Source organism: Haematobia irritans, chromosome 1, assembly GCF_050003625.1.
Source record: "Haematobia irritans isolate KBUSLIRL chromosome 1, ASM5000362v1, whole genome shotgun sequence".
NCBI classification, from domain to species: Eukaryota; Metazoa; Arthropoda; class Insecta; order Diptera; family Muscidae; genus Haematobia; species Haematobia irritans.
The window spans coordinates 84,731,132-84,758,240 of NC_134397.1; the positions used below are offsets into that span (position 1 = coordinate 84,731,132).

General features: G+C 32.3%; 1 protein-coding gene and 1 long non-coding RNA gene across 2 annotated transcripts in view; both read right to left on the reverse strand.

Annotated features, from left to right (window-relative positions):
* The window catches only part of side-VII (sidestep VII transmembrane protein), a 122,316-nt gene that overhangs the window by 17,605 nt on the left and 77,602 nt on the right, over window positions 1–27,109 (reverse strand). The window contains exons 11-13 of the mRNA XM_075291029.1: window positions 9,591–9,713; window positions 6,547–6,680; window positions 704–878 (exon numbers count right to left, since the gene is read on the reverse strand). Of these exons, the coding sequence (XP_075147144.1) occupies window positions 704–878; window positions 6,547–6,680; window positions 9,591–9,713 (432 nt within the window). The remainder of the gene's footprint in view (window positions 1–703; window positions 879–6,546; window positions 6,681–9,590; window positions 9,714–27,109) is intronic.
* Window positions 20,734–21,290, reverse strand: LOC142239731 (uncharacterized). The gene is made up of 2 exons (XR_012723102.1): window positions 21,072–21,290; window positions 20,734–21,004 (listed from the first exon to the last, which is right to left on the reverse strand). It is a non-coding gene; the product is annotated as an uncharacterized LOC142239731 (long non-coding RNA).

The following is a 27,109-nucleotide window of genomic DNA, read 5'->3' on the forward strand; positions in this document are numbered from 1 at the left end:
TAGTAACAGTGTTGGGATTGTTGAAATCATAAAAAAGTAAAACACAAAAGTTTTAGCATCCACACGGACGAAAAAGTCTATTTTCCTTATGTTTAGGTGTAAAAATTATATGTTTGCAACTTACATTTTTTGCACATTATTTTTAAGTGCAAGCATATAATATTTATAAACTAGTATAACATGTTTGGGACATATACATATGTTAATATGTTAGAAAATATTATGTTTGGGACATGAAAGACATGTAAAGATATGTAAAACTGTAAGTTTAGTTACAGCAAATAAAATTGTAGGTTGCAGACGAAAGAATGCCTATAGACTTGCATATTTTGTATATAAATAAATGTTTGAGATGTAATATTCAAATAAATTACAAACATATGTTTTTTTTTTGTATAAATATAATGTATATTTAAGACATTTGGCTGCAAGAAAACAAATGTTTAGAAATGTTTTGTTTTAACACATTCTGCAGATATATTTGCTTGAAGCAGATTAAGTTTGGGAGTGTATATTATATATATTATTTTGAGGGTGCATATGATGAGAAACAGTAGATGGCAAACAACCTCAATTTTGAACTTTTGCAGTTTACAACCAAATCCGGCTTATTTTTTATAAAAAAATATACAGTTATTGTCTTACTTCCCTAATTAATATAAATACAACTAAAAATACAACATGGAGATATTATAGGACTTACCCGGTTCCGAAGTTAGTTGTTTTTCCGGCATGCGTAACATTGCAGCATTTAGCACGGTGGGGTCAGATCTTCCTTTTGAATTGAATGCGTATAGGTATAGAGTATAAACACCTCCAGGTGATAAAGTTGCAACCGTAAAACGTGGTTCTGTTGATGTTATATTGGCTTTGATTTCCTGAAAAGAAAAGTTGTATATATGTTCACAAGGGCATACCATATATTGAGATAAATGCATAAGCGTAGGAAGGCCTCTGGGGAGGGGGCTTAGACCCCCCAGAAAAAATTTAGCCCCCCCAGAATTTGAAAACCTATTTACGATTTTACATTTTTATAAAAATTAAACACAAAGTTCCGCTAAAGACTTTCATGCACAATCGAATTACTTGGGTTGTGGTAGCAGTTGCCGATGGCAGTGTTTGAAGTCGGATATTTATGAAATAGAGCTGTGATTGAACTTATGGTTTAGTTGAATAACTGACAGCCTGTTTCTGTATGTCGAACGAGTTCAATCGATCGACTGAAATGCATAGAAACAGCTATTTTTTGGTTATAAATTCAGCTGTTTGTTTCCATTTTAGTCGATCCACAGAGCTCATTCGACATACAGAAACAGGCTGTAAAGCTCCTTTATTATATTGTTTAGTCTGGTTTAGTCATCTTAATTAAAAAATAGTAATTGATATTAAAACTATTCTTTCATAAATTAATACCTTAATAATGCTGCAAAAAAGCGTCGCCAAAAAAGAAGTGAAAATGTTCTTCTTACGGTGTGATCCGAATTACGAGTTTTGAATGTCAATTAAAAAATTATGTGATATTTTCCCAAATAAATAATTTTTATTTATTCGTTTTTTATTTGATTTTTGGTCGACCTTTTGTTAGAATTATATAAATATTTATAAAGACCTCGAGCTTCAAGAAACATTAACTTATAATAATTTTTATATTATTTTATGATTTTTAATGCATTCTAACGCTTGTTTGAAAAATTATCGATTTTTCTATAATGGATTTAACATTTTTGTGGCAAAATTTGAATAATTTTTGCCATTTTATTTATTCTTAATCATTTTTAAACTATTTGAAAAAAGAAAACAAAAATTACGCATTAAAATATGAAAAAACTGAAGTAAAAACCTGTGTAGTTAATATAATTAACTTCTTTGTGAGGACATATTTGGAAGTGCTTTTAAAGTTGTGCCTTTAAAACAAATCCCAATTTTTTGCTGGGAAAAGTGTGGAACTAATTTTAGTTGCTTTATTATATATTATTTTGATGTCTATTTTTGTATTCTTTTTTATGAAATAAAACAATAATTGAACCTATAAGTTCAGTCTATAAATTTTTAGCTAGGGGGGCTATAGCCCCCCCTAGGAAAATTGTCTAGCTACGCTTATGGATAAATGGTTACACTCGTAAAAACGACAGTGCTTATTTCTAAAGTTCGGCGAAATCGACTATTTTATACCACACTTCCATGTATTACCTATCTACTTCATATATTACTTTTAGAGAAAGGGTATTTGGCCAAAATAAGTATCAAACTTTTTTCCAGGAACCTTTATATATCCTTCCTCTCACATTAATTATATTCACATATTCTCTCTTCTAAATAGCATCCCTTCGGTTTTTTTGGATGCCAAGAATTTGGAATTTTATACTGGTCTTGGGACTGGTTGTATTTAACAGGTTGGCTGATGAGTCCCCGGTTTGACACATAGATGGCGTCGCTAGTATTAAATGCATATTGTTTTTATATAGTACCAACCTTCAAAAGATTCGTGTCAAAATTTGACGTTTGTAAGTCAATTATTTTGTGAGATAGAGCGTCTTTTGTGAAGCAACTTTTGTTATTGTGAAAAAAATGAAAAAAGGAATTTCGTGTTTTGATAAAATACTGTTTTCTGAAGGGAAAAAATACGGTGGAAGCAAAAACTTGGCTTGATAATGAGTTTCCGGACTCTGCCCCAGGGAAATCAACAATAATTGATTGGTATGCAAAATTCAAGCGTGGTGAAATGAGCATGGAGGACGGTGAACGCAGTGGACGCCCGAAAGAGGTGGTTACCGACGAAAACATCAAAAAAATCCACAAAATGATTTTGAATGACCGTAAAATGAAGTTGATCGAAATAGCAGAGGCCTTAAAGATATCAAAGGAACGTGTTGGTCATATCATTCATCAATATTTGGATATGCGGAAGCTCTGTGCAAAATTGGTGCCGCGCGAGCTCACATTTGACCAAAAACAACAACGTGTTGATGATTCTAAGCGATGTTTGCAGTTGTTAACTCGTAATACACCCGAGTTTTTCCATCGATATGTGACAATGGATGAAACATGGCTCCATCACTACACTACTGAGTCCAATCGACAGTTGTGAATAATTTTTATCGATTATCTTGAGAAGGGAAAAACCATCAAGAGTGACTATTATATGGCGTTATTGGAGCGTTTGAAGGTCGAAATCGCGGCAAAACGGCCCCATAGGAAGAAGAAAAAAGTGTTGTTCCACCAAGACAACGCACCGTGCCACAAGTCATTGAGAACGATGGCAAAAATTCATGAATTGGGCTTCGAATTGCTTCCGCACCCACCGTATTCTCCAGATCTGGCCCCCAGCGACGTTTTCTTGTTGTCAGACCTCAAAAGGATGCTCGCAGAGAATTTGGCTGCAATGAAGAGGTGATCGCCGAAACTGAGGCCTATTTTGAGGCAAACCCGAAGGAGTACTACCAAAATGGTATCAAAAAATTGGAAGGACGTTATAATCGTTGTATCGCTCTTGAAGGGAACTATGTTGAATAATAAAAACTAATTTTGACAAAAAATGTGTTTTTCTTTGTTAGACCGGGGACTTATCAGCCAACCTGTTAGCTGGTTTGTAGCCACTTCATGCATTTGTTTTTAGAACACAATGAACCGATCCCCTATCTGGTTTAAATGTCCCTCTTATGGGACTAAATCACACCTTTCTGGTGTTTAGGCATCTGTAACTGGAACAGTTCATATTATATTGTTAATTTTCTACCAATATCACAAACATTTGAATTGACGTTGCGACGCTACGTGGTCAATGGCGTTTGTGGCTGAGTGTGCTAAGGCGTTCTGTTATGGTACCAACAAACCCAGGTTCAACTCCTGGTTGGAGCGAAAAAGTTTTTCAAATCGTAAAAATTAGATAATGAGAAAATAAAAGTAAAAACAAGTAATATATAGAGCAGTAAGTTCGATCGGGCCAAATCTTAAATACCCACCACCATTACCCATGAAGACAAGATCAGATCTTGGATTTATAAAATTATGAAATAACGCCTTGATTTGAATTCTAAAATCTGTAGATTTTTACCCCCATTATTCAAATGATTAGAAAAAGTAAAATCTGGAAATTTTACTTTCAGTTTCAAGCAATTTTCATGATCAGTGCACCTCCTATACCCTCAAGTAATGAAATCGGTATATATGAAGGCCTTATCAAAAACTACGGTTTATATAAGCCCTAAGGAGATCAGTCTATATGGGTGCTATACCAAGAACATGCACCGATATATACCAAATTCAGCATACCTAATTGTGGTTATGAAAAACATACAGAATCTAGACCCCAAATCGGAGCACGGGTTTATAAAGGGGATATATCAAATGTACCGATACACAATATATTCGGAACACCTATTTATGGTCTTAAAATACCTCTAGATTTCAGATTTCAGGCAAAGTGGATAAAAACTATGGTTTTAAGAAAGTTACACTGAAAAAAATATTGTCGTGAGGTCAAAGATTTCATGTCTTTAAAATACGAATGCAAATTTTGCTTAGCATAGAAGACGCATTTCTCTAGTATAAAGTTTTTTTCCTTGACCAAAGGTCGATAAACTTTTCAATGAAGTCGTATTGTCGTTAAAATTAAGTGATTTGATTTAAAAATGGATATCATAACATGAAAGAAAAAATGTTTGGGCTAAGGTCAACTTGACTTTAATAATTTAGAAAAAATCTTTAAATTTAATGAAATTGTCTTTAAATTTGTTGTCTTTTTGCATCTTGACTACAAAGCAAAAAATCGCTCAAATATAGTACATGTTTTTCAACACTTTATTTTAAAGACGTTTTTACTTGTAACACAGCATAATTTCTACTAGAAGTCGAGTCTTAATTTGGAAAATAAAGTCGTCGTTAACTTGTTTTTAAAGGACTTTGATAGCATATTAAGAAAAAAGCTGAAAAAGCGAAAAATTAAAATTTGCTTCCTAGAAGCAAGTACACAAAACCCGATTTTAAAAGAGAATTGTGTCTTAAAAGTATCCTTACTTGCATTCTCCGCTTCTTTGGCTCGGAATCAATACCAAATTTTTTAAAGTAAAGACAAAATCTTATTTTTTAAAATAAAATTAAATTAGTTTAGTTCGGCTCGAGGTCATGTGAATAAAAACAGATGTTGTTGTTTTTGTGAGTTGTAATTTTTATTTCAAAGTATCCAATATTTCGAGACATCTCCGATGGTCGTCCTCAGGAAAAACATTTAATACATTAATTAACAAAATCTATTTCAAGTATTTAAAAACACGGATAACTACATTTAGAATTAAAAAACAAGTAACTTGTTCACAAGAGAGTATATTTACAACTACACTGAAAAAAATATTGACCTAATATGGAAGATTATGCAACTTAAATTTTAGGACTCACATTTTAATTAAAAGAAAGTTTATAATCCTTGCTTCAAAAATTATTTTCATTAAATTTAGGACACAAATCTTTAAATTTTGCGTCTCTCTGCTGAAGTTGTGGATCTTTGATATAAGGCAAATTGTCCTTGAAATAAAGAAAAACATTTTTAATTTAAAGAAATCGTCTTTAACTCAACTGACATATTGAATTTTTAAATTTAAGATAAAAACGCTTCAAATATAGGCTAAGACTTATTTTAAGGATTTGCATCTTTGGTTTAAAGTTTTTTTAGCATTAAGAAAACTGTTTTTACTTTGAAGTACCTGGCATAATTTGGATTTTGAAATTGGAATTTGTTTGTACATAAATTTATCGCAAAAAGAAAATAAAAACTCGATGAATGAGATCTGTATCCAATTTTATTTTTTTTTTGATCCTAGATATAAAGCCAGGGAGGTCCGTAAAAAATGTCTTTATTTTAAAGAAGCCGCATCTTTGGCCCGGAATCTATACCAAAATCCTTAAGGGAAGGTCAAAATCTTTGGATCCAAGTAAACTTTTTTTTGAGTGTAAAAGCTAATTTGTCTTTCTAAATTTTTGTACAATATTTCTATAAATATGGAAATATGGATGTATTTGGTAAAGTGAAAAAATAAGCTATTGAAAATTTCCATCAAATAAATAGTAAATACTTTCCAGATTTTTTCTACAGAAGTGTTTGTGACCCCTTAAATGTGTTTTTGTTTGCTCTCCTGCAAAATTGAGTTTTTAGACTTATGGGGTTTGGTTATAAATCCGCAGAACTTTTTTCAAACATGAAATGTTTTAATCAAACTAAAAACATTAACCCCCATAATCTTAAAAGTTAACGTAAACTTTAAACGTACTATTATCATACCAATTTCTTCGTTAAACTGTCAGTAAATTATTATGAATATGGGCATAAGTCAGTTAAGAAAATAATCGAAAGTAGATACGTTTTCAATTTATTAATTGAGTTTTGCTATCCACATTTAATAGAATCAATTAAAAAATTAATTGATATTTGCTAACGAAAGCAATCAATTTTTTAATCAATTAGTTTTTTGCACCCAACTGTGATTGATACTATCATTTTCGTCATTTCAATTAATTTCGCGATTGAATCTGATGTTTTTTTTGTGAACTCACCTTTGAATTAGAGTCAATCATTTCAAGTAAGAAGGATTGTTTCATGCCGCCATTGAATCCGTCGGAACATGTAACAGTCAATGAAGTCATCGAAATATTGGTTAAAGTGCAGTTGTGAACTTGATCCGGCCGTCCTGCAAAAGAAAAAAATATATATGTATGTATGTACACTCATATGCACAACGATTTTTTTTTGTCATAAATCACGAATGGGTCTATTAAACCATGTACCATGGGTGACACATTTATCTAATATGAAAATACAATAGTTCAAAAAAAAAAAATGCTCGTTAATATTGAAAGATGGACAATCTAATTCTATTGAACAAAACTTAACTTGGTTTCAATAAAGCTGACTATTCTCTCAAGCTTTTTTAAGATTATGCATAGACAATTGCATCTTTAAAAACATTAAGATACATTTTACCAATTATAAATGAAGCTACCAATAAAGTCCTACCATATTATATGACCAGTTAGTACTTCATGCAAGTAAGAGAAAGTAAACAACAAATGACTTTTTAGGTGAGAGATGCCAGAAGAAAATTCTTCAAAAAAAAAACTATTTTCCCTTTGATCAAAACAATTTTTTACTGCGAGGAGAAATGAATAAAATTCGAGATATTGGTAACAATAAGAACATTTTTATTTGAATTTCATTAAAGAAATAGTTAAAACTAAGCTGCATAAATTCTCCAATTCAAGTGTTGTACCCGGACGGAAAATATTGTTTTTCATATATTTCGATACTAAAAATATATTGTATACTGCAAGTATACAATGCACTATGGGCTAAATCATGATTTTAACGGCAAAAAATACTTGCCACCAGTTAGCTTCACAAAATTTGGTGAGTAGATTTGAAGTTATAAAAAAATGGATTTTAGAAAAAATGGACGGCCATGCCCCCTTTTTTAGAGTAGTGGCTATAAATACCTCGAAGGTTAGGTTAGGTTAAGTGGCAGCCCGATGTATCAGGCTCACATTGGTGAACTTCCCTCTTATCACTGAGTGCTGCCCGATTCAATGTTAAGCTCAATGACAAGGGACCTCCTTTTTATAGCCGAGTCCAAACGGTGTTCCACATTGTAGTGAAACCACTTAGAGAAGCTTGGCAACTCAGAAATGTCACCGGCTCAGAAATGTCACCAGCTTTACTGAAAAACTTTTTGGTGTTCGGTTCAAGCAGGAATCGAAACCACGACCTTGCGTATGCAAGGCGGGCATGCTAACCAATGCACCACGGTGGCTCCCTCGAAAAATTGTGTTATTTATTTTTGCATCCTTCAGCAAAGTTATAGCTCTTGATTAGGCAAATAAAAATGCTGAACATATTAAGTCGGTAAAATTTCATGTTGATGCTCAAAAGACAAAAAACGTCGAAAAATGAAAATTTTTTCACCGATTTTTTTTTTGGTTTTTCTACCACAGCACATAAACTATTGAAAATTTTACCAAACAATCAAGTAATTTGCAATTTTATTTGTTTCTTTGTAATCCAAGCATTTTAAAACGTTTAATGACTTTCTGAGTAAATTGACGTTTCTTTGTTTTTTTTTATTATGGTATGTATAGGTTCTTGTAAACGAGAAATATATGAGCCATATAAATATACTAATATATTGTATATTTTGACAGACATCAGGGACCATTCATATGTTGTGAAAAATATTTAACTATTTTTAATGCAATGACGACGAGACTTTTGAGTACCATTTTCAAATTGCGAGGAAAAAGTAATTAAGATTAGGTTGGGTGTAAATGTTTTAAAAACCCATATAAAAACCAGTAAAAGGTCCTTGCGAGAAAATGCTCATCTCTCTTTCGTGCGAAAAATGCTTTTTATCACCGTTTCCACTGCCATTTGATTTCGGCTTTTCAATATGAACACCCAAAACATTTTTTAATTTTGTGTTTTTATTTGCTGCCGAGATTATGCATGCAAAGGACTTCTTCGTATTTCAAACCGCCAGACTTCAATCTGTAATTCCTATAATATAATTCGAATCATTTCTCTTAATTGTCAATAAAAACTCAAAGATTTAAAAATTTTTAAACCTGAGTGTTTCTGAAAAAATATTATTCATCCATTAGCAGTCAAACGCAGACAGTTTTGCAATGACAAAAAATCACAATATAAAAAATCAAACCACTTCAAACCATTTTTAGTTTTACTCCACGAAAAACGATAAAACTCTTCAAAATTTCACAAAAAAGTCCACACAAGAAACCATCAAAATAACTACGAAATACAAGCATTTAGCAAATTCTATTTGTAGTTTTATTCTGTTTGTATATAGTAACATACATTAATAGAAAAAATTACGTTCCGAACCGTGACAAAATGAAACGGAAACGTTCACAAAAAATCAAAACGAAATGTTCACAATTTTGTCCACGGGCGTTCACAATTTCATGAACGGCATTCGTTTTTCTTTGGCCATGGAAAGTCTTAAAATAATCGTTAGACGTTATTATGGCAACTCCCTCGGCGACTGTTAACGCGTATGGCGCAGAAAACACAGGTTTGAGTCACGCTAGCGGAAATATTTTTTTTTTTATTTTTGTTTATAAAGTCGTAACCATAACGTTTTCAGATCATGAACGCTGGTTGTTGTTTTGACAACGCATGGTGTTATTTTATCGTTGTCAGATTGACACCGCCTGTTCACAGTTTGACACCACATGTATGTTGATTCACTTTCATGAACGAATCGTTTTGAAATGAGTGTATAGTTAAAATCAATTGTCCCCAACATGAAAGAATCTCTTATGTTGGGGACAATTTTTCCGAAATATTAGTGCGAGGCCAAAACCTAAAATATGATTCCTTTTCTATAGAATATTATGTATAACTCAAATGTGTAATACCGTATACTATATCTCATCTTCAATTTTCGATAAAAAAAAAGGTTATATATGTGTATTTATGAAGAGGTTTTCGTTTCGGATTTGACAAATTGGCAGTTAAAGTTACATTCGTATAAGAGACTATTTTGAGTTTTTTACATATAAGAACATACACCATTTGTTATTTTTCATACCTGCAGCAATTATATGAAATACACAAGGTATTCTTTGTTTCCCAATTTTATTGGCTGCCATACATAGAAGGGTTCCATAATCAAGCTCTGTCACAGGTGTATACGTAACAGTTGAAGAAGTTCCTGAAAAATTTAGAATACTAGTGAGGTTAAAAAAGTACAAGTAAGTATAAGTAAATAAAAGTACAAGTAAAAGTAAATAAAGACAAAATCTCCAATAACAAAACCGCTTTTAAAAAAGTAATTTGGATCTCCAACTTGTGACCCGGAAGTATTGTAACTTTGGGTCATCTCTAATGCATTCTACATTGGCTTTGCGTAGGATGGAAGTACTTTGTTTTCGAAGCATTTCCATTGCTTTAAAAGTTTCATTTGAACGAAGAAAAAAATTTATGGATATAAAATACCTCTAGATTTCCAATTTCAAGCAAATCGGATAAAAATTGCGGTGTATATGGGGGCTATTCCGAAACACAGACCGACACCCAGAAAAAAGTGACCACTTCTTTAAGTTAAAATGAACTCATTGTGAAGAAAGTTGAACTTCGTATAGCGCCAAAGACATTTTTATTTGTTTGAACGATGTGATTTTCGTAGAAATTAGGTAGAATGCATTCCATATATTAATTAACATTTTCCTATATTTATGTACCACTATACTACAGAATGAAAAAATTAAGCTGAATTGAATTAATATATGTAATGATTTTATTGAACTTTTTTCATTCATTTGGACAAATCTTACATATTTGTGGTAAACCTTTTACTTCGAAATTAGAACCGCTTACCTTCGTTTTTTAATACAGTTTTATTTATTTATATAGGCATTTTTTCTTCAATAAAAGACATATTTTATTAATATATTAAATATATTTATTAAGAATTAACAGCATCGACTGGTCTTCAAATATTAGTTTATTATACCACTATTTCCATGTAATGTCATCAACTGTAAAACGCATTTTTTTCTTCTACTTTTACCACTTTTAATAAGTTGCTGTGTAACGATTTTGTCCTCCTTTTACAATTTCAATACCTACAAATATAAAAAACCTTAAACCAATTTTTTCACAAAAAGTTAGCGTCTCTGTATGAATGTTACCTGATAACACTAGGTCACAAATAGCAAAATTTTCTCTGTTATTTGTTTCTAGCATACTATTTCCCATTGATTTTGACCTACTAAACACGAAAATGAGTTTTAAAAAATTTTCTGTCGATTGGTTTTCGAGATACAAATTTTTGAACTTTTTCTTTTTTTAATTTTTGGAGGTACACTTACAATTTTGAGCATATATTTCGTCTTCTTTGGCCTATTTGATCCTAGTGCTACTCAAATTAAAGAAAATTGAGCCGTCTACAACTCATTCTCAGAAAATCGGGTAAGTAGTTTAAATGTTGGCGGCTTAAAAAGTTAAAAAAAGGCGTTTTTTTTAGTAAAAATGTGGCAGAAAAAAAACATATAAAAATTCATATAAAATATAAAACACGATGCTAACAGCAATTTTACAAAGAAAATAAACCCTTATTTAACAAAATCTAACAACAAACAGGGGACTTATAATTAAAGACCGAAAAGACCAAATCAACGCCCAAAAAAAAAATTAGTAGAAACAAAGATATAACTGTACATTTTATGCCATGTGAAAAACAGCGTTGATGCGTTGATTTGGTCTTTTCGGTCTTTTACCAAATATAATAGGTCAAAGAAGACGAAAGATATGCTCAAAATTGTAAGTGTACCTCCAAAAATTAAAAAAAAAGTTCAAAAATTTGTATCTCGAAAACAAATCGACAGAAAATTTTTTAAAACTCATTTTCGTGTTTAGTAGGTCAAAATCAATGAGAAAAATTATGCTAGAACCAATTCACAAAACGACTGTTGGCTAGTGTAATTGAAGATTCCAAAATGAAGACGAATGAAGGGCTTCTTATTCTGTTGCAGTTTTCTTTCTTTATACACCATCACGAACATTGATAGTCTTATTGTTTGTTATTTATGTTCAATAATTTTGAAAAAAAAAACGAAAAATTTTCTCACTAATTTAAAATAACAAATATTTGATTTGTTATTTATTATATTATTTTACTATATTATTTTTTAGCAATCTCTCCTTATACCATAACAACGCGATTCCAATTAAAAAAAACCCACTCGCAAACATATCGATTACATCGATGACAGGTATCGATTACAGGTAGATAAAAGAAATATAGGAAAATTTCCTATATTCTAACAAGTGTGTTTGAAAGGATTGAATACTTCTTAGTACGAATGAACTAAAATGTTTTTCTATGCCAAGTGTTATTCGTATGTATGATAAGCTTTCTATAATAAAGGAAGTCAGAATTATCATTTTATAAGAAATTTTACTAAATTTGAGGAAACTTGGTTTTAGTTCGGTTTTTGTTTATTTTTACGAATGCTTTGTTATCAGTGAATAAAATTTTCTTATTCAGTAATAAATTCTTATACCCAGCGAAGAAAACAGTATTAGTAAAATTCCATGCCTTATTCTAGTTAATGAACTATTCCTAACTGCTTTCAGTTTAGGATTTTTTTTACTGAAACAAGTAAATTTGATTATTTCACACAAAAATGTAACTTAATGGAAATAAAATAGCTAAACTAAATTGACAAACATTTTTTCCTTTAGTTTCGAAGGCACTTTTTTCTGGGTGGATACACACTATCTTTGGCACGCTTATGTTACTTATCGACCTAAAATATTTCCAATTTCATGGAAATCGGATAAATCGAGAATTCAGGAATTCAAATCGGGACTATACCAAAAAATGGACCGATTCACCGATCATTATCTTCCTTACACCATCTAAAGGCCCGCTTATGTATGGACCTAAAATACCTTCATATTTCCAATTTCAGGCAAATCGGATAGAAAATGCGTATCTAGAATTCCCAGAATTCATATTAACACCTGGAAATATTGCTCTAAGACCCCATAAAGTATATAAATACATGGGAGCTGTATCTAAATCTGAACCGATTTTGATCAAATTTGACATGCATAGTTAGAATAATAATTCCGAAATCTCTGCAGAACATTGAGCTCTGTGGTCATATGAGTGTACATCGGGTGAAAGATATAAAGGGTGATTTGTTAAGAGCTTGATAACTTTTTAAAAAAAAAAAACGCATAAAATTTGCAAAATCTCATCGGTTCTTTATTTGAAACGTTAGATTGGTCCATGACATTTACTTTTTGAAGATAATTTCATTTAAATGTTGACCGCGGCTGCGTCTTATGTGGTCCATTCGGAAAGTCCAATTTTGGGCAACTTTTTCGAGCATTTCGGCCGGAATAGCCCGAATTTCTTCGGAAATGTTGTCTTCCAAAGCTGGAATAGTTGCTGGCTTATTTCTGTAGACTTTAGACTTGACGTAGCCCCACAAAAAATAGTCTAAAGGCGTCAAATCGCATGATCTTGGTGGCCAACTTACCGGTCCATTTCTTGAGATGAATTGTTCTCCGAAGTTTTCCCTCAAAATGGCCATAGAATCGCGAGCTGTGTGGCATGTAGCGCCATCTTGTTGAAACCACATGTCAACCAAGTTCAGTTCTTCCATTTTTGGCAACAAAAAGTTTGTTAGCATCGAACGATAGCGATCGCCATTCACCGTAACGTTGCGTCCAACAGCATCTTTGAAAAAATACGGTCCAATGATTCCACCAGCGTACAAACCACACCAAACAGTGCATTTTTCGGGATGCATGGGCAGTTCTTGAACGGCTTCTGGTTGCTCTTCACTCCAAATGCGGCAATTTTGCTTATTTACGTAGCCATTCAACCAGAAATGAGCCTCATCGCTGAACAAAATTTGTCGATAAAAAAGCGGATTTTCTGCCAACTTTTCTAGGGCCCATTCACTGAAAATTCGACGTTGTGGCAGATCGTAAGTCTATTCATGATGAAATGTCAAAGCATACTGAGCATCTTTCTCTTTGACACCATGTCTGAAATCCCACGTGATCTGTCAAATACTAATGCATGAAAATCCTAACCTCAAAAGAATCACCCTTTATATGGGAGCTATATCTAAATCTGAACCGATTTGGCTCATAAAATATTCGGATTACGGAATTTGAAGAAAATCGGTTGATAAACACGCCAACTATGACCAGATCGGTGATAAATATATATGGCAGCTATATCTAAATCTGAACCAATTTTTTCCAAAATCAATAGCGATTGTCTCTGTCCCAAAAAACCACACTATGCCAAATTTGAGGACGATCGGACTTAAACTGCGACTTTGCACACAAAAATAAATCGACTCAGAATTTAATTCTAAGACGATCGGTATACTAAACGATGGGTCTCAGACTTTTCCTTGGCTTTACATACAAATGCACAAACCACAGTAGTGGTGAAGGGTATAAAAATACAAATGGAAAATACATATTTTTATTACACACATTTATTGCGATTTCCGGATATTTTTCATATTTTTAAATCCAAAAGAAGGTATTGTTTACCATTACATAGAGATTGTAATGCAGCTCAGTAGGTTGTATATCATTCCATACACTCAAAAAAAGTTTACTTTGATCCAAAGATTTTGACCTTTTCATAAGGATTTTGGTATTGATTCCGAGCCAAAGATACGGCTTCTTAAAAATAAAGATTTTTTTAGCGGCCTATCTGGCTTTAAATCTAGAACCAATAAAATTAAAATTAGGTTTATTAATTTCAATAACATAGTCATTATTGGTGATTTTAATAGCAACTTGTTAGTTGATAAGAAACTCTCTGATTCTATGGAAACATTGGGTTTACTTCCATTTAACTCGGATAAACCAACACATTTTACTCGCACAAGTGCAAGTCTTATTGACCTTGTCTTTATCGATAACAAGTCCAAAGTTATAAAGAGTGATTCTTTTGAGGTTAGGATTTTCATGCATTAGTATTTGACAGATCACGTGGGATTTCAGACATGGTGTCAAAGAGAAAGATGCTCAGTATGCTTTGACATTTCATCATGAATAGACTTACTAACGAGCCACAACGTCGAATTTTCAGTGAATGGGCCCTAGAAAAGTTGGCAGAAAATCCGCTTTTTTATCGACAAATTTTGTTCAGCGATGAGGCTCATTTCTGGTTGAATGGCTACGTAAATAAGCAAATTGCCGCATTTGGAGTGAAGAGCAACCAGAAGCCGTTCAAGAACTGCCCATGCATCCCGAAAAATGCACTGTTTGGTGTGGTTTGTACGCTGGTGGAATCATTGGACCGTATTTTTTCAAAGATGCTGTTGGACGCAACGTTACGGTGAATGGCGATCGCTATCGTTCGATGCTAACAAACTTTTTGTTGCCAAAAATGGAAGAACTGAACTTGGTTGACATGTGGTTTCAACAAGATGGCGCTACATGCCACACAGCTCGCGATTCTATGGCCATTTTGAGGGAAAACTTCGGAGAACAATTCATCTCAAGAAATGGACCGGTAAGTTGGCCACCAAGATCATGCGATTTGACGCCTTTAGACTATTTTTTGTGGGGCTACGTCAAGTCTAAAGTCTACAGAAATAAGCCAGCAACTATTCCAGCTTTGGAAGACAACATTTCCGAAGAAATTCGGGCTATTCCGGCCGAAATGCTCGAAAAAGTTGCCCAAAATTGGACTTTCCGAATGGACCACCTAAGACGCAGCCGCGGTCAACATTTAAATGAAATTATCTTCAAAAAGTAAATGTCATGGACCAATCTAACGTTTCAAATAAAGAACCGATGAGATTTTGCAAATTTTATGCGTTTTAAAAAAAAAAAAAGTTATCAAGCTCTTAACAAATCACCCTTTACTTTATGATCAGCTGTGTTCGCCAGGCTTTTCAAATCATGATCTTCTGTTCCTTACATTTGATGCGCAAATCAAAACTGATGCTACAACATTTACTTACCGCGATTATAAAAATATTGACCTTAACTACACTGTACATTGCCTTGATGATATAGATTGGAATCTAATGTATACCTTCAACAACATTGATGATGAACTATTATTTCTGCAAAGCAACATATATTCAGTATTTGACAAATGTGTTCCATTAAAAACTAAAACATTCAATCCTAAAACACAACCCTGGTTCAACAATTACATTAAACATCTCATATCAATACGAGATCAAATATATCGCCGGTGGAAAAGATTTAAGACATCAAATCTTCGTGAGCAATTCAAATTAGCTCGTAAAGCAGTTGTTAGAGCCATAAATAATGCTAAACTCTCATACTATGGCCCATAAGTTCAAACATGCGCTTGATAGTAAATCTAAGTGGAAGGTAATTCGGGAAATTGGGATTGGACCTTCCAAGATGACTTCTGACAGTACCGATGTGAATAAGTTAAATAAATACTTCACAAGCATTGATGTACCTGCGACTACCCACAATGTGTACTCAAATATTCACACTGTACCAATCGAGAATGAATTCACGTTTAGTTGTGTTAACTGTGCTGAAGTAATGGAAAGCATATATTCAATCAAATCAAACGCCGTGGGTACTGATGAAATAAGCCCGATTTTTTTGAAAATCATACTCCCCAAAGTCTTACCATATATAACCAGTTTAATAAATAACATTCTTACGAAGTCCGTCTTTCCCCGTGAATGGAAATTGGCCAAAGTTAAACCTATACCCAAAACAAATAACGATTTTCGCCCTATAGCAATACTGTCCTTCCTCTCCAAGGTAGTAGAGCACTTATTAAATACCCAAATGAGTTTATACCTCGAAAATGGACAATTTCTGTCAGATAGACAGTCCGGATTTAGAAAGAGAAGGAGTTGCATCACGACTTTACTCGATGTCGTAGAAAGTCTTCGTCAAATACAAGATGATAGCATGATTTCTATCCTTATCCTTCCGGATCACAGCAAGGCATTTGACACAGTTAATCATGATATACTGTTATCAAAGCTCAAAAAATCCTTTTACTTTTCTGATTCCGCGTGTAATCTTATATCTTCTTACTTGCAAAATCGTTCGCAGTACGTCGATCTCAATGGAAAACGTTCGGACGCCTTATATATATTCCGAGGAGTTCCTCAAGGATCCATCCTTGGACCACTATTATTCACACTTTATATCAATGATTTACCTGACGTTCCTCAAACGTGCAAACTACAAATGTATGCCGATGACGTGCAGCTATACACAAGTACTAGTGCCGGAAATATTCGACTTACTGTCTCAAAAATCAATGAGGATTTAAATGAAATTTGTGTTTGGGCAAAAAATAATGGCTTATGTCTCAATCCATCAAAATCTAAATTTATTGTTATTGGAAAAAATTTCAACCCCAGCGATATGAATTTATATGTCTCTGGTTCCTTGATACAGTGTGTGGAAACATCTTGTAACTTAGGTCTAACCTTCAACTCAAAATTAAGCTGGACAAATCACATTAACTGCACCTCTGGAAAAGTAAATGGAATGTTGAGAAATTTGTGGGCAGTGCGATCATCGACTCCTTTAAATATACGAATGCTTCTTGCAAAAACTTATTTAATACCTACACTTTTATATGGGAGCGAAGTCTTCGCCAGTTGCGATTACGATGACAGTAGAACACTGCTCGTAGTCTATAATAATATCGCTCGCTACATTTTTAATAAAACAAGAAGAGATAGAATATGCGAATTCTCGTATCGAATTTTTAATGTTGAGTTTAGAAACTACCTAAAAATAAAGTGTTTAACCATGCTTCACAAGATAATCAATACCAAAGAACCATCATATCTCTTTAACCACATTAAATTCGCAAGATCCACCAGGGGTAAAAAACTGATCTTACCACGGTTTAAGAAACTCTCCTCTGAACGGCAATTTTTCATCTTTACGACACGTCTTTGGAACTCTCTTCCAAATTACATACAAATACTAAGCAATGCTAATGCATTTAAAAATGAGCTCTACAAATTATATTCGTAGTTCAAAGATTCTAATATTACAAAGACACAAAAATGTTTCAGTTTTCTAAAAAAGCGTACAATTATAAAACTTACATATTTATTTATATTTTATAAACTTTAAAATTTTAATTGGTTATTGTTTACTTGTTGCACAATCATGTATTTTTTCTTTTTATTTTTTTTAGTACAGTCATTTATAAGATTTTATGTCTTGTTGTACTAAAATGACACAAATAAATAAATAAAAAAATAAATAATAAAGGTACTCACGTACAAACAACTGTCAGTTTAAAAATCCAAATTATAACGGATACTTCAAAGAAAAAAATATTTTTTTAATTCCAAAAAACTTTAAACCAAAGACGCTAGATCCTCCTTAGCCTATATTTGAAGCGTTTTTATCTTAAATCTAAAGTTTCAATATTTCAGTTAATTTAAGGACAATTTCTTTAAATCAAAAATGTGTTTCTTTACTTTAAGGAGGGACGCGAATTTACAAAATTTGTGTCCTAAATTTAATGAAAAAAAATTAAAGCAATGATTATAAACTTTATTTTAATTAAAATTTCATTATTTTAAAGAAATTTGTACTTAATATTTTGTAAGTTTCGCATCCTAAAATTTAGGTTGCCTAATCTTTAATATCACGTAAATATGTTTTTCAGTGTATATGCTGCTCTCTGCTTGGGTTCAAATTGAAAAAGGCAGGTAAAACAATAACACTACTTTACACTGAAAATGTAAAGGGTGATTCTTTTGAGGTTAGGATTTTCATGCATTAGTATTTGACAGATCACGTGGGATTTCAGACATGGTGTCAAAGAGAAAGATGCTCAGTATGCTTTGACATTTCATCATGAATAGACTTACTAACGAGCCACAACGTCGATTTTTCAGTGAATGGGCCCTAGAAAAGTTGGCAGAAAATCCGCTTTTTTATCGACAAATTTTGTTCAGCGATGAGGCTCATTTCTGGTTGAATGGCTACGTAAATAAGCAAAATTGCCGCATTTGGAGTGAAGAGCAACCAGAAGCCGTTCAAGAACTGCCCATGCATCCCGAAAAATGCACTGTTTGGTGTGGTTTGTACGCTGGTGGAATCATTGGACCGTATTTTTTCAAAGATGCTGTTGGACGCAACGTTACGGTGAATGGCGATCGCTATCGTTCGATGCTAACAAACTTTTTGTTGCCAAAAATGGAAGAACTGAACTTGGTTGACATGTGGTTTCAACAAGATGGCGCTACATGCCACACAGCTCGCGATTCTATGGCCATTTTGAGGGAAAACTTCGGAGAACAATTCATCTCAAGAAATGGACCGGTAAGTTGGCCACCAAGATCATGCGATTTGACGCCTTTAGACTATTTTTTGTGGGGCTACGTCAAGTCTAAAGTCTACAGAAATAAGCCAGCAACTATTCCAGCTTTGGAAGACAACATTTCCGAAGAAATTCGGGCTATTCCGGCCGAAATGCTCGAAAAAGTTGCCCAAAATTGGACTTTCCGAATGGACCACCTAAGACGCAGCCGCGGTCAACATTTAAATGAAATTATCTTCAAAAAGTAAATGTCATGGACCAATCTAACGTTTCAAATAAAGGACCGATGAGATTTTGCAAATTTTATGCGTTTTTTTTAAAAAAAAAGTTATCAAGCTCTTAACAAATCACCCTTTACATTCGATGAGAGGTGACTTTTCTTATGTATTTTGATCTGCTGATATCGAAAATGAAAGTTAAATTTAAAATTTTGAAATATATATTTTTTATGGAACAGTTTTTGAGATATCCCGTTATTTGTAGTTTTTCGGTCTTTTTTCGCTAAACAGATTATATATCGAGCTAGAAATGTCCGTTGCTGGTGCTTGAAAGCAAGGTATTGAGATGACGAAAAAACGTGTATAATTGTGATAAGTTAAGTGGTTCAAAATATATCGATGAAAATATGGCGAATTTTCAAAAAAATTGAGGTTTACAATGGCTCTATGCCGCCGGAAAAGTATAAACCATTGACAAATGTCTGATTTTTCCTCATGTTCATAAAGATGATACTTTAACGTAAGAAATAAGACCAACTAGAATAAAACCGAAAAATGACAAAGTTATCAGCAATTGAGTGAATAAATCCGATGTCAAATCATTCAAATTTCATTCATTCATTTTCAAATTCTTCTTTATTAGTTTAATTTACAAATACAATTCATTTAATGTGATTTTTAAAGGCAAAAATAGGTTAAAAACATTTATATGAATTAATTAAACAAATGTCAAATATTGTTGAATATTAACATGCATGCGGAAGATTATCTAATTCAATCTAGAATCTAGAAATATTATCAAATCAAATATTATTTGGAAAAGTACCTATGCAGTATCATCTGCATAATAAGCAACTTGCATGTACGATGGAGGAGATAAATCAGATGTGTATATTGAGTAAAGCAAAGGAGTGTAAATCCAGTAGAAAGAACTTTCTCGTCCGAGTTGATGTTGTTGACAGAAACGATAAAAGACCTCTCGTCAAGAAAATCGCAAATATTTCATGCAAATATTAGCCACTCACCCACACAAAAATTAAATTTTGCGTTGGTGAGTGGCTCAATTTGCATGATTAGACATCGGATTTATTCAATCCACTGAAAAAACAGTGAACCCACCAGGAATGATAACTTTCGATTAATTTTAGAAAATTTGGAACTTTTTTAGAAAATTTTAACTAAACGGTATTACAAGCGCTGGCATCACTCCGATATGGCAAAAATAAGTAAATATTTTTCGACAAATTCAAGAAAATTTATTAGACATAACTAAATTTTTTCAGTACACACAAAAAAATTTTTTTTTTGATTTCAATCACGAAAATCGCGGATTCAATCATGATAGTATCAATCACCCATTTTGATTGAAAACCAACACGATTTTTAATTAAAAATTTAATTGACTTTTGTCACGGAATCAATTAAATGTGTGATTGAATCAATTAAAAACGTGATTGATTTTTAACATAAAATTCAATCACAGTTTTAATTGAATCAATTAAAATTTTAATTAATTTCGCGACAAAAATCAATCAACTATTTGATTCATTCAATTAAATAATTAATTGAAATTGGCTATAAATTTCGATCAAAAAATTTATATATTGCGAACCCAAAATCGTATTTAGTTTTTTTTCTTTTGAAATAAAAGAAAATATGTGTTTCTTATAAAACATATTTAATATTTTATTATTTTTTGAATTATGCAATAGACAAATAAATTTGGTTCTTGTCATTTGTGTTTTGTTCTAACATAACTTACAGTTGTATTTGTAAGTTATCTTAGAACAACTATCAATAACAACTATAGGGTGAAAAAATAAATTATATAAATCTTCCTTATAATAATAACCATGTTAGCATGTTCCTTCTAATATGTAGATGCGCCTAGATTTCCAATAAATCAGCAGCCTGTAAGCTAAATTAGTTTTTCTGAAAGTAAACAGAATAATTCGAATTTAATTTTGTTCAATTAAAAGTTAATTTTGTTAAACATTACCTGCATAGAATATCAAGTTCAATTCTTAGTTCCAGGTTGCAGATTTATAATCTTCTCTTGCAGTTGTAGTCTTTTAGCATAAAAAGGTGTATTAAGGAGCTCGGTAATTTAATTTTAGTAACAATTCCTTTCCAAAATTTCCACACATTAAAATCGTCTATTAAAATTTGAACCAATCAAAGACAAAAATAATGGGAAAGCAATGTAATATTTGGTATTATATTGACGATACTTTGCAAATTCTGGAAATAGAAAAAAATATAAATGGAAAATACATATTTTTATTATTTTCGGATATTTTTCATATTTTTAAATTCAAAAGAAAGAACTTTTTACCATTACATAATTCAGCTCATTAGTTTATATACCAGATATACTGCTCTCTACTTGGGTTCAAACTGAAAAAGGCAGGTAAAATAAAAATGCAATTTAATGCCAACGCTACTTCGCAACTTCAAGGTGAATCTTCCAACAAACCCATACCGCTCTTGGTTTTAAGAAAACTAGGAGTGAAAAAAATTTATAATTTTAAAAGATCAATACGGTACCCACTTTTTTATTGCAAACATATTATTATATATTTGATAAAATGATGAAGTTGATGGGATTGATTGGTCAATTTCACGAAATAAAATTGGTCACTAAAAGAAATGAATAGAAAATATATTACTTTAGTCCGTTTAATGTAAACAGGCTTCAATGGACAACGGTATTCACATTTCACAATTTCTTACCTTCAATAAACGTAGATTGTTTTCCATTTTTACAATACCACAAAACACAAACACAGGTAATTTCAAATGCGTTCTGTCACATATTTTTTTCAAACCTTTACCACGTGGCCGTTTGTTGTTGCAAACTTTATTTATTTCAACCCTTTGCTATGATTTGTTGTTGCGTTCAAAATATTTATGCACACATTTTGAATGCAGCAGACAGAATGTCGCCAATCATGTTTTTTCCATTTACGCGAAAAACAAAAACCCAACCGTTCGTTACGAGCTACTTCCACAGACTGATCTCCCCATCATACATTGTTGAATAAATACCCATTCTCTTGTTCTCTTTTCGCTATTTCCATTGCTCAAAATTCTGCAGTTTCAATCACAAAGATGATTGGATCAATCACATGTGTAATTGGAAACGGAAAAAATTTCAATCACGTTTGTAATTGAAAATTATTTCCGAATTGATTAACAAATTGATCATTTTTTTAATTGGTTTTTATTCGGATTTGATTAAATAATTAATTGAATCAATTAGGTTAGGTTAGGTTATGTGGCAGCCCGATATATCAGGCTCACTTAGACTATTCAGTCCATTGTGATACCACAGTGGTGAACTTCTCTCTTATCACTGAGTGCTGCCCGATTCCATGTTAAGCTCAATGACAAGGGACCTCCTTTTTATAGCCGAGTCCGAACGGCGTTCCACATTCTAGTGAAACCACTTAGAGAAGCTTTGAAACCCTCAGAAATGTCACCAGCATTACTGAGGTGGGATAATCCACCGCTGAAAAACTTTTTGGTGTTCGGTCGTAGTAGGAATCGAACCCACGACCTTGTGTATGCAAGGCGGGCATGCTAACCATTGCACCACGGTGGCTCCCATTGAATCAATTAACATATTAATTGAATCCGTTTCCAAATTCAATTAAGTGCTTAATTGAAAAAATTTTGGTGATAATTTTTTGTGTGTACACTGAAAAAAAAAAAAGCATGACTGGTTCCAAAGATTTTGTCTTTACTTTAACAATTTTGGTATTGATTCCGAGCCAAAGAAGCGGAGAATACAAGTAAGGATACTTTTAGGACACAATTCTCTTTTAAATTTGGGTTTTGTGTACTTGATTCTAGGAAGCAAATTTTAATTATTCGTTTTTTCAGCTTTTTTCGTCATATGCCATTAACAACGTGTTAACGACAACTTTATTTTCCAAATTCAGACTCGACTTCCAATAGAATTTATGCTATGTTTCAAGTAAAAAGCGTCTTTAAAATAAAGTGTTGAAAAACATGTCCTATTTTTGATCGATTTTTTGCTTTCATTAATTTTAAAGAATTTTTCTGACCTTACTCCAAAAAGTTGACCTTACTCCAAAAAAATGTTCTTCCATGTTGTGACACCCATTTTTAAGTCACTTCATTTAATTATAAGGACAATACGACTTCATTGATAATTTTATCGACTTTTGAACAGGGAAAAAACTTTATATTAGAGAAATGCGTCTTCTATGCCAAACAAAATTTGCATTCGTATTTTAACGACATGAAATCTTTGGCCTCACGACAATATTTTTTTTCAGTGTAGTTGAAGAAAATTTTGTAGTTTTAAGAGAAATCTTGGAGTTCAAAATTGCAAGAATGTCTTTAGTGACATACGAAGTTCATGATGGACACATTTTTGGTAAAATTTACAAATTTAAAGAAATAATGAACTATTTTGTAAGAAATACGAAATTAGGAAATCTTTATGCTTTATTTGTGTATAACTTTTTCCCGTTTTTTGGTTCATTTAACTAACATACGCAAAAAATTATTTGACGAAAATAAACTTTTTCCAAACATAATGATTCTATGAACTAATATAAAGTTAATATGGCTTTAGTGAAATAGAGAGTTCACTTTTTTTGAGTGTGGTTTATACTTTTCCGGCGGCACAGAGTCATTGTAAAACGTTTTTTGAAAATTCACCCTATTTTCATCGATATATTTTGAGCCACTCAACTTATCACAGATTATACACGTTTGCTCGTCATCTCAATACCATACAATCAAGTACAACGATATAATCGGGCATTTCTAGCTCGAGATATGATTTGTTTAGTAAAAAAACCGAAAAACTTAAAATAAGGGTAGATCTCAAAAACTGTTCCATAAAATAATTATAACCTTCATTTTCGAATTCTAAATACATAAACATCAAAATACATAAGAAAAGTCGCCTCTCATCAAATTTACATGATAAAAAAATTTATTTTGTAAACTAGTGTAATGCTACCTCGCAACTTGAAGGTGAATCTTTCAACGAACCCACACCGCTCTTGGTTTTAAGAAAACTAGGAGTGAAAAAAATTTACAATTTTAAAAGATCAATACGTTACTCACCTTTTGATTTGATTTATTTTTTTTTTTTTTTTTCGACATAATACCATGACTCGAAATATGGACTTATGTTGTTTTGTCAAAAGTATCATACAAGTATTTCGATTTTATTCTAAAACATATGATGAGATATGTTGTTTTGTCAAAATGAAGCTTAAAAATTTCGCGAGTTGTGTTGTTTTCGCCATTCTATATCTCCCGATCTAGGGCAAATATAGAAAATCTTTAAATACAGAAAGATGCGCCTTTAAAAACTACACACAACATAAAATTTTTGAGAAATTGCCCTATCTCGTTATAAGTCCCCTGATATGTATGCACACATTTCGAACGCAGCAGACAGAATGTCGCCAATCACATTTTTCAATTTATGCCGAAAATCAAAAATCCAACCGTTCGTTACGAGTTACTCTCACAGACTGATCTCTCAATCATATGTTGTTGAATAAGTACACATTTTCTTGTTCTCTTGTCGCTCTTTCTCTTCATCGCACAAAATTATTCAATTTCAATCACAAAGGTGCTTGAATCAATCACATGTTTAATTGGGAACGGTAAATTTTTCAATCAATTTGTTTGAAAATTATTTCCAAATTGATTAACAAATTAATTGAATCAATTAATATTTTAATTGGAAACGTAACAAATATCAATAATTTTTTAATTGATTTTATTCGGATTTTATTAAATAAATAATTGAATCAATTGGCATATTAATTGAATCCGTTTCAAATTCAATAAAGTATTTAATAATTGAAAAAAAAATCGGTGATAATTTTTTGTGTGTAGTCATTTGTTTATAATTACGGTTTTAACTCGTCTTGACATATTTTCTACTATGTTTTTTATTATTTCTTTTGGAACATCCGACTAATTGTGCTGATCTTGGCTGTAGATCTCCACGCTATTTTTGGTGCTCTGTGGTGTAATCTCAAGCGCCTTTTAACCACAGACCATAAATTCTCAATGAGATTGAGATTGGGGTGGCCATTGGAGCATTTGAAAACTTTACTCCGACAACTATTTCTTTACTATTTTGATTTGCCGTCCTGTTGAAAAACAACTTGCTCCTCAAGGTAGGCACAAACCTCCACAAACTAAGCAAAGTTGATGGCAAAATATCGAGGTAGTCTGCTTTTTTAACGGCTATGTTAGCCACCATCCCCATACCTTGAGACTTCCCCCGGTTTGCCTAACGTGGTGTTTTTGGAGACTTTGTCGTTAACAGGTGATTATTAGTAATATTCATTACCCGTGTAAAAATTGAGGGATCTAATCAGATATGATTAGATCTCAAAATTGGCCCCTTTAGATATAAGCAGATACAACAACATATGATGAGATAGAATTAGATATAAATGTATATAATTCTATATATGACCAGATCTAACATCAGATCCAATAATATATAGGGACAGATATAATTACATCTAAGACATTAGATCTAGGCCAATTTTGAGATCTGATCAGATCTAATTCCATAGTAATTAGATATGATTAGATCTTACCATTTTTCGGATCTACTCATATCTAATTATATCAAATTAGATCTCTCAATTTTTTCTCGGGTATCAGTAATATGCTGAGGTCGGTTCCAGTAATGGTTTCTTGCATCGTATGGAACTTATGTGCCGTCATAGACAGACCAATCTTCGTGGGCTTAACCAAACATTTTCTATTTAATAAAGATTGCAAAAAGTACAAATATGCAATCGGGTTTGATCCCCACTGTATATAACTTTATATATGCGACGGCCTTTATTTATTTGATTTATAGGGACGAAAAATTTTAAACTCGAATATACGTATCAGAGAACGCAAACCGATATGCATTTATAGGTCTGTTTGTGTACTTTTCGAGTAAAAAATATCCAGTAAAAAGTAGCAAGAGAGTAAGAGTGTATTTTACTCTCTTTGCTTAAAATTGCTGAAAAGTACTCGAACGACATCCAGTAACTGTTTGCACATTCAAATTTTCAGCTTCTAAAACATTCAAATCAAAAATCGGATCCTGGTTTTTTAAATTCCAATTGTAGTTGCGGCCCATGTACAGATGCTTTGTTTATAATCAACAACCAGTTGGCAACGTATGCTATAGTTTACAAGATTTTACTGGGGAAAAAATCTCTAGCAAAAAGTTTCAATTTCTCTATCTGATAAATGTCAAATGAAGTCTCTCTCCGGCTCTCTTTTGCTGCATTTTTGGTGTAAACGAACGACTTCCAGTAAAAATCTGTGATAATTATCAAAAATTATTGGGTTCTCGAACGGAGACTATCTCTATCCAAAATACGGAAGGCGTAGCGAGTATATGTACTGATATGCATGCGTTTCCTTTTAAGGGAAGAAACTGTGTCAGCTCCAATCATTAATTTTTTGACATATCGTATTGATTTTTTTTCCGAAAGAGTCAGTTCCAGACAGTAGCTTTTGTGTCGTTCGTAAAGAGCATATCCGCACAAAACTGAATTTTGCCTTTTTGTGGTTTTGGCCGCAATTTTCAAACAATCTATGTAATTTATTTTCTATGATTGCATTCAAAGTCATCGCACCCAATTGCGCAGTCAAGTGACTAAATTTCTTTTTGAAAAACGAGAATTACCGTACAAATCAGTCAATTTGCATTACAAAAAAGTGTGTAGAATGTATAGAATTTTATATGCTTTTACAATGGTGTTTCATCAAAAGAACACATGAAAGAAAACAAATTAAAGTCAAATTAAAAAATCACTCACTGTGAATTGACATAAGACGTCTATACATTTTCTTGGTTTATGGTCGCATCCAGATATAATCTGACGAGATAGGTCAAAATTTCTATTTATATAGCTAAAAGACATAAGTCGAATCCCAGGCAAATCGAGATGATCAACAAATAAAATTGGTAGGATCTCTTCATTAGTACCATACAAAAACAGACTGATAAATAAATTG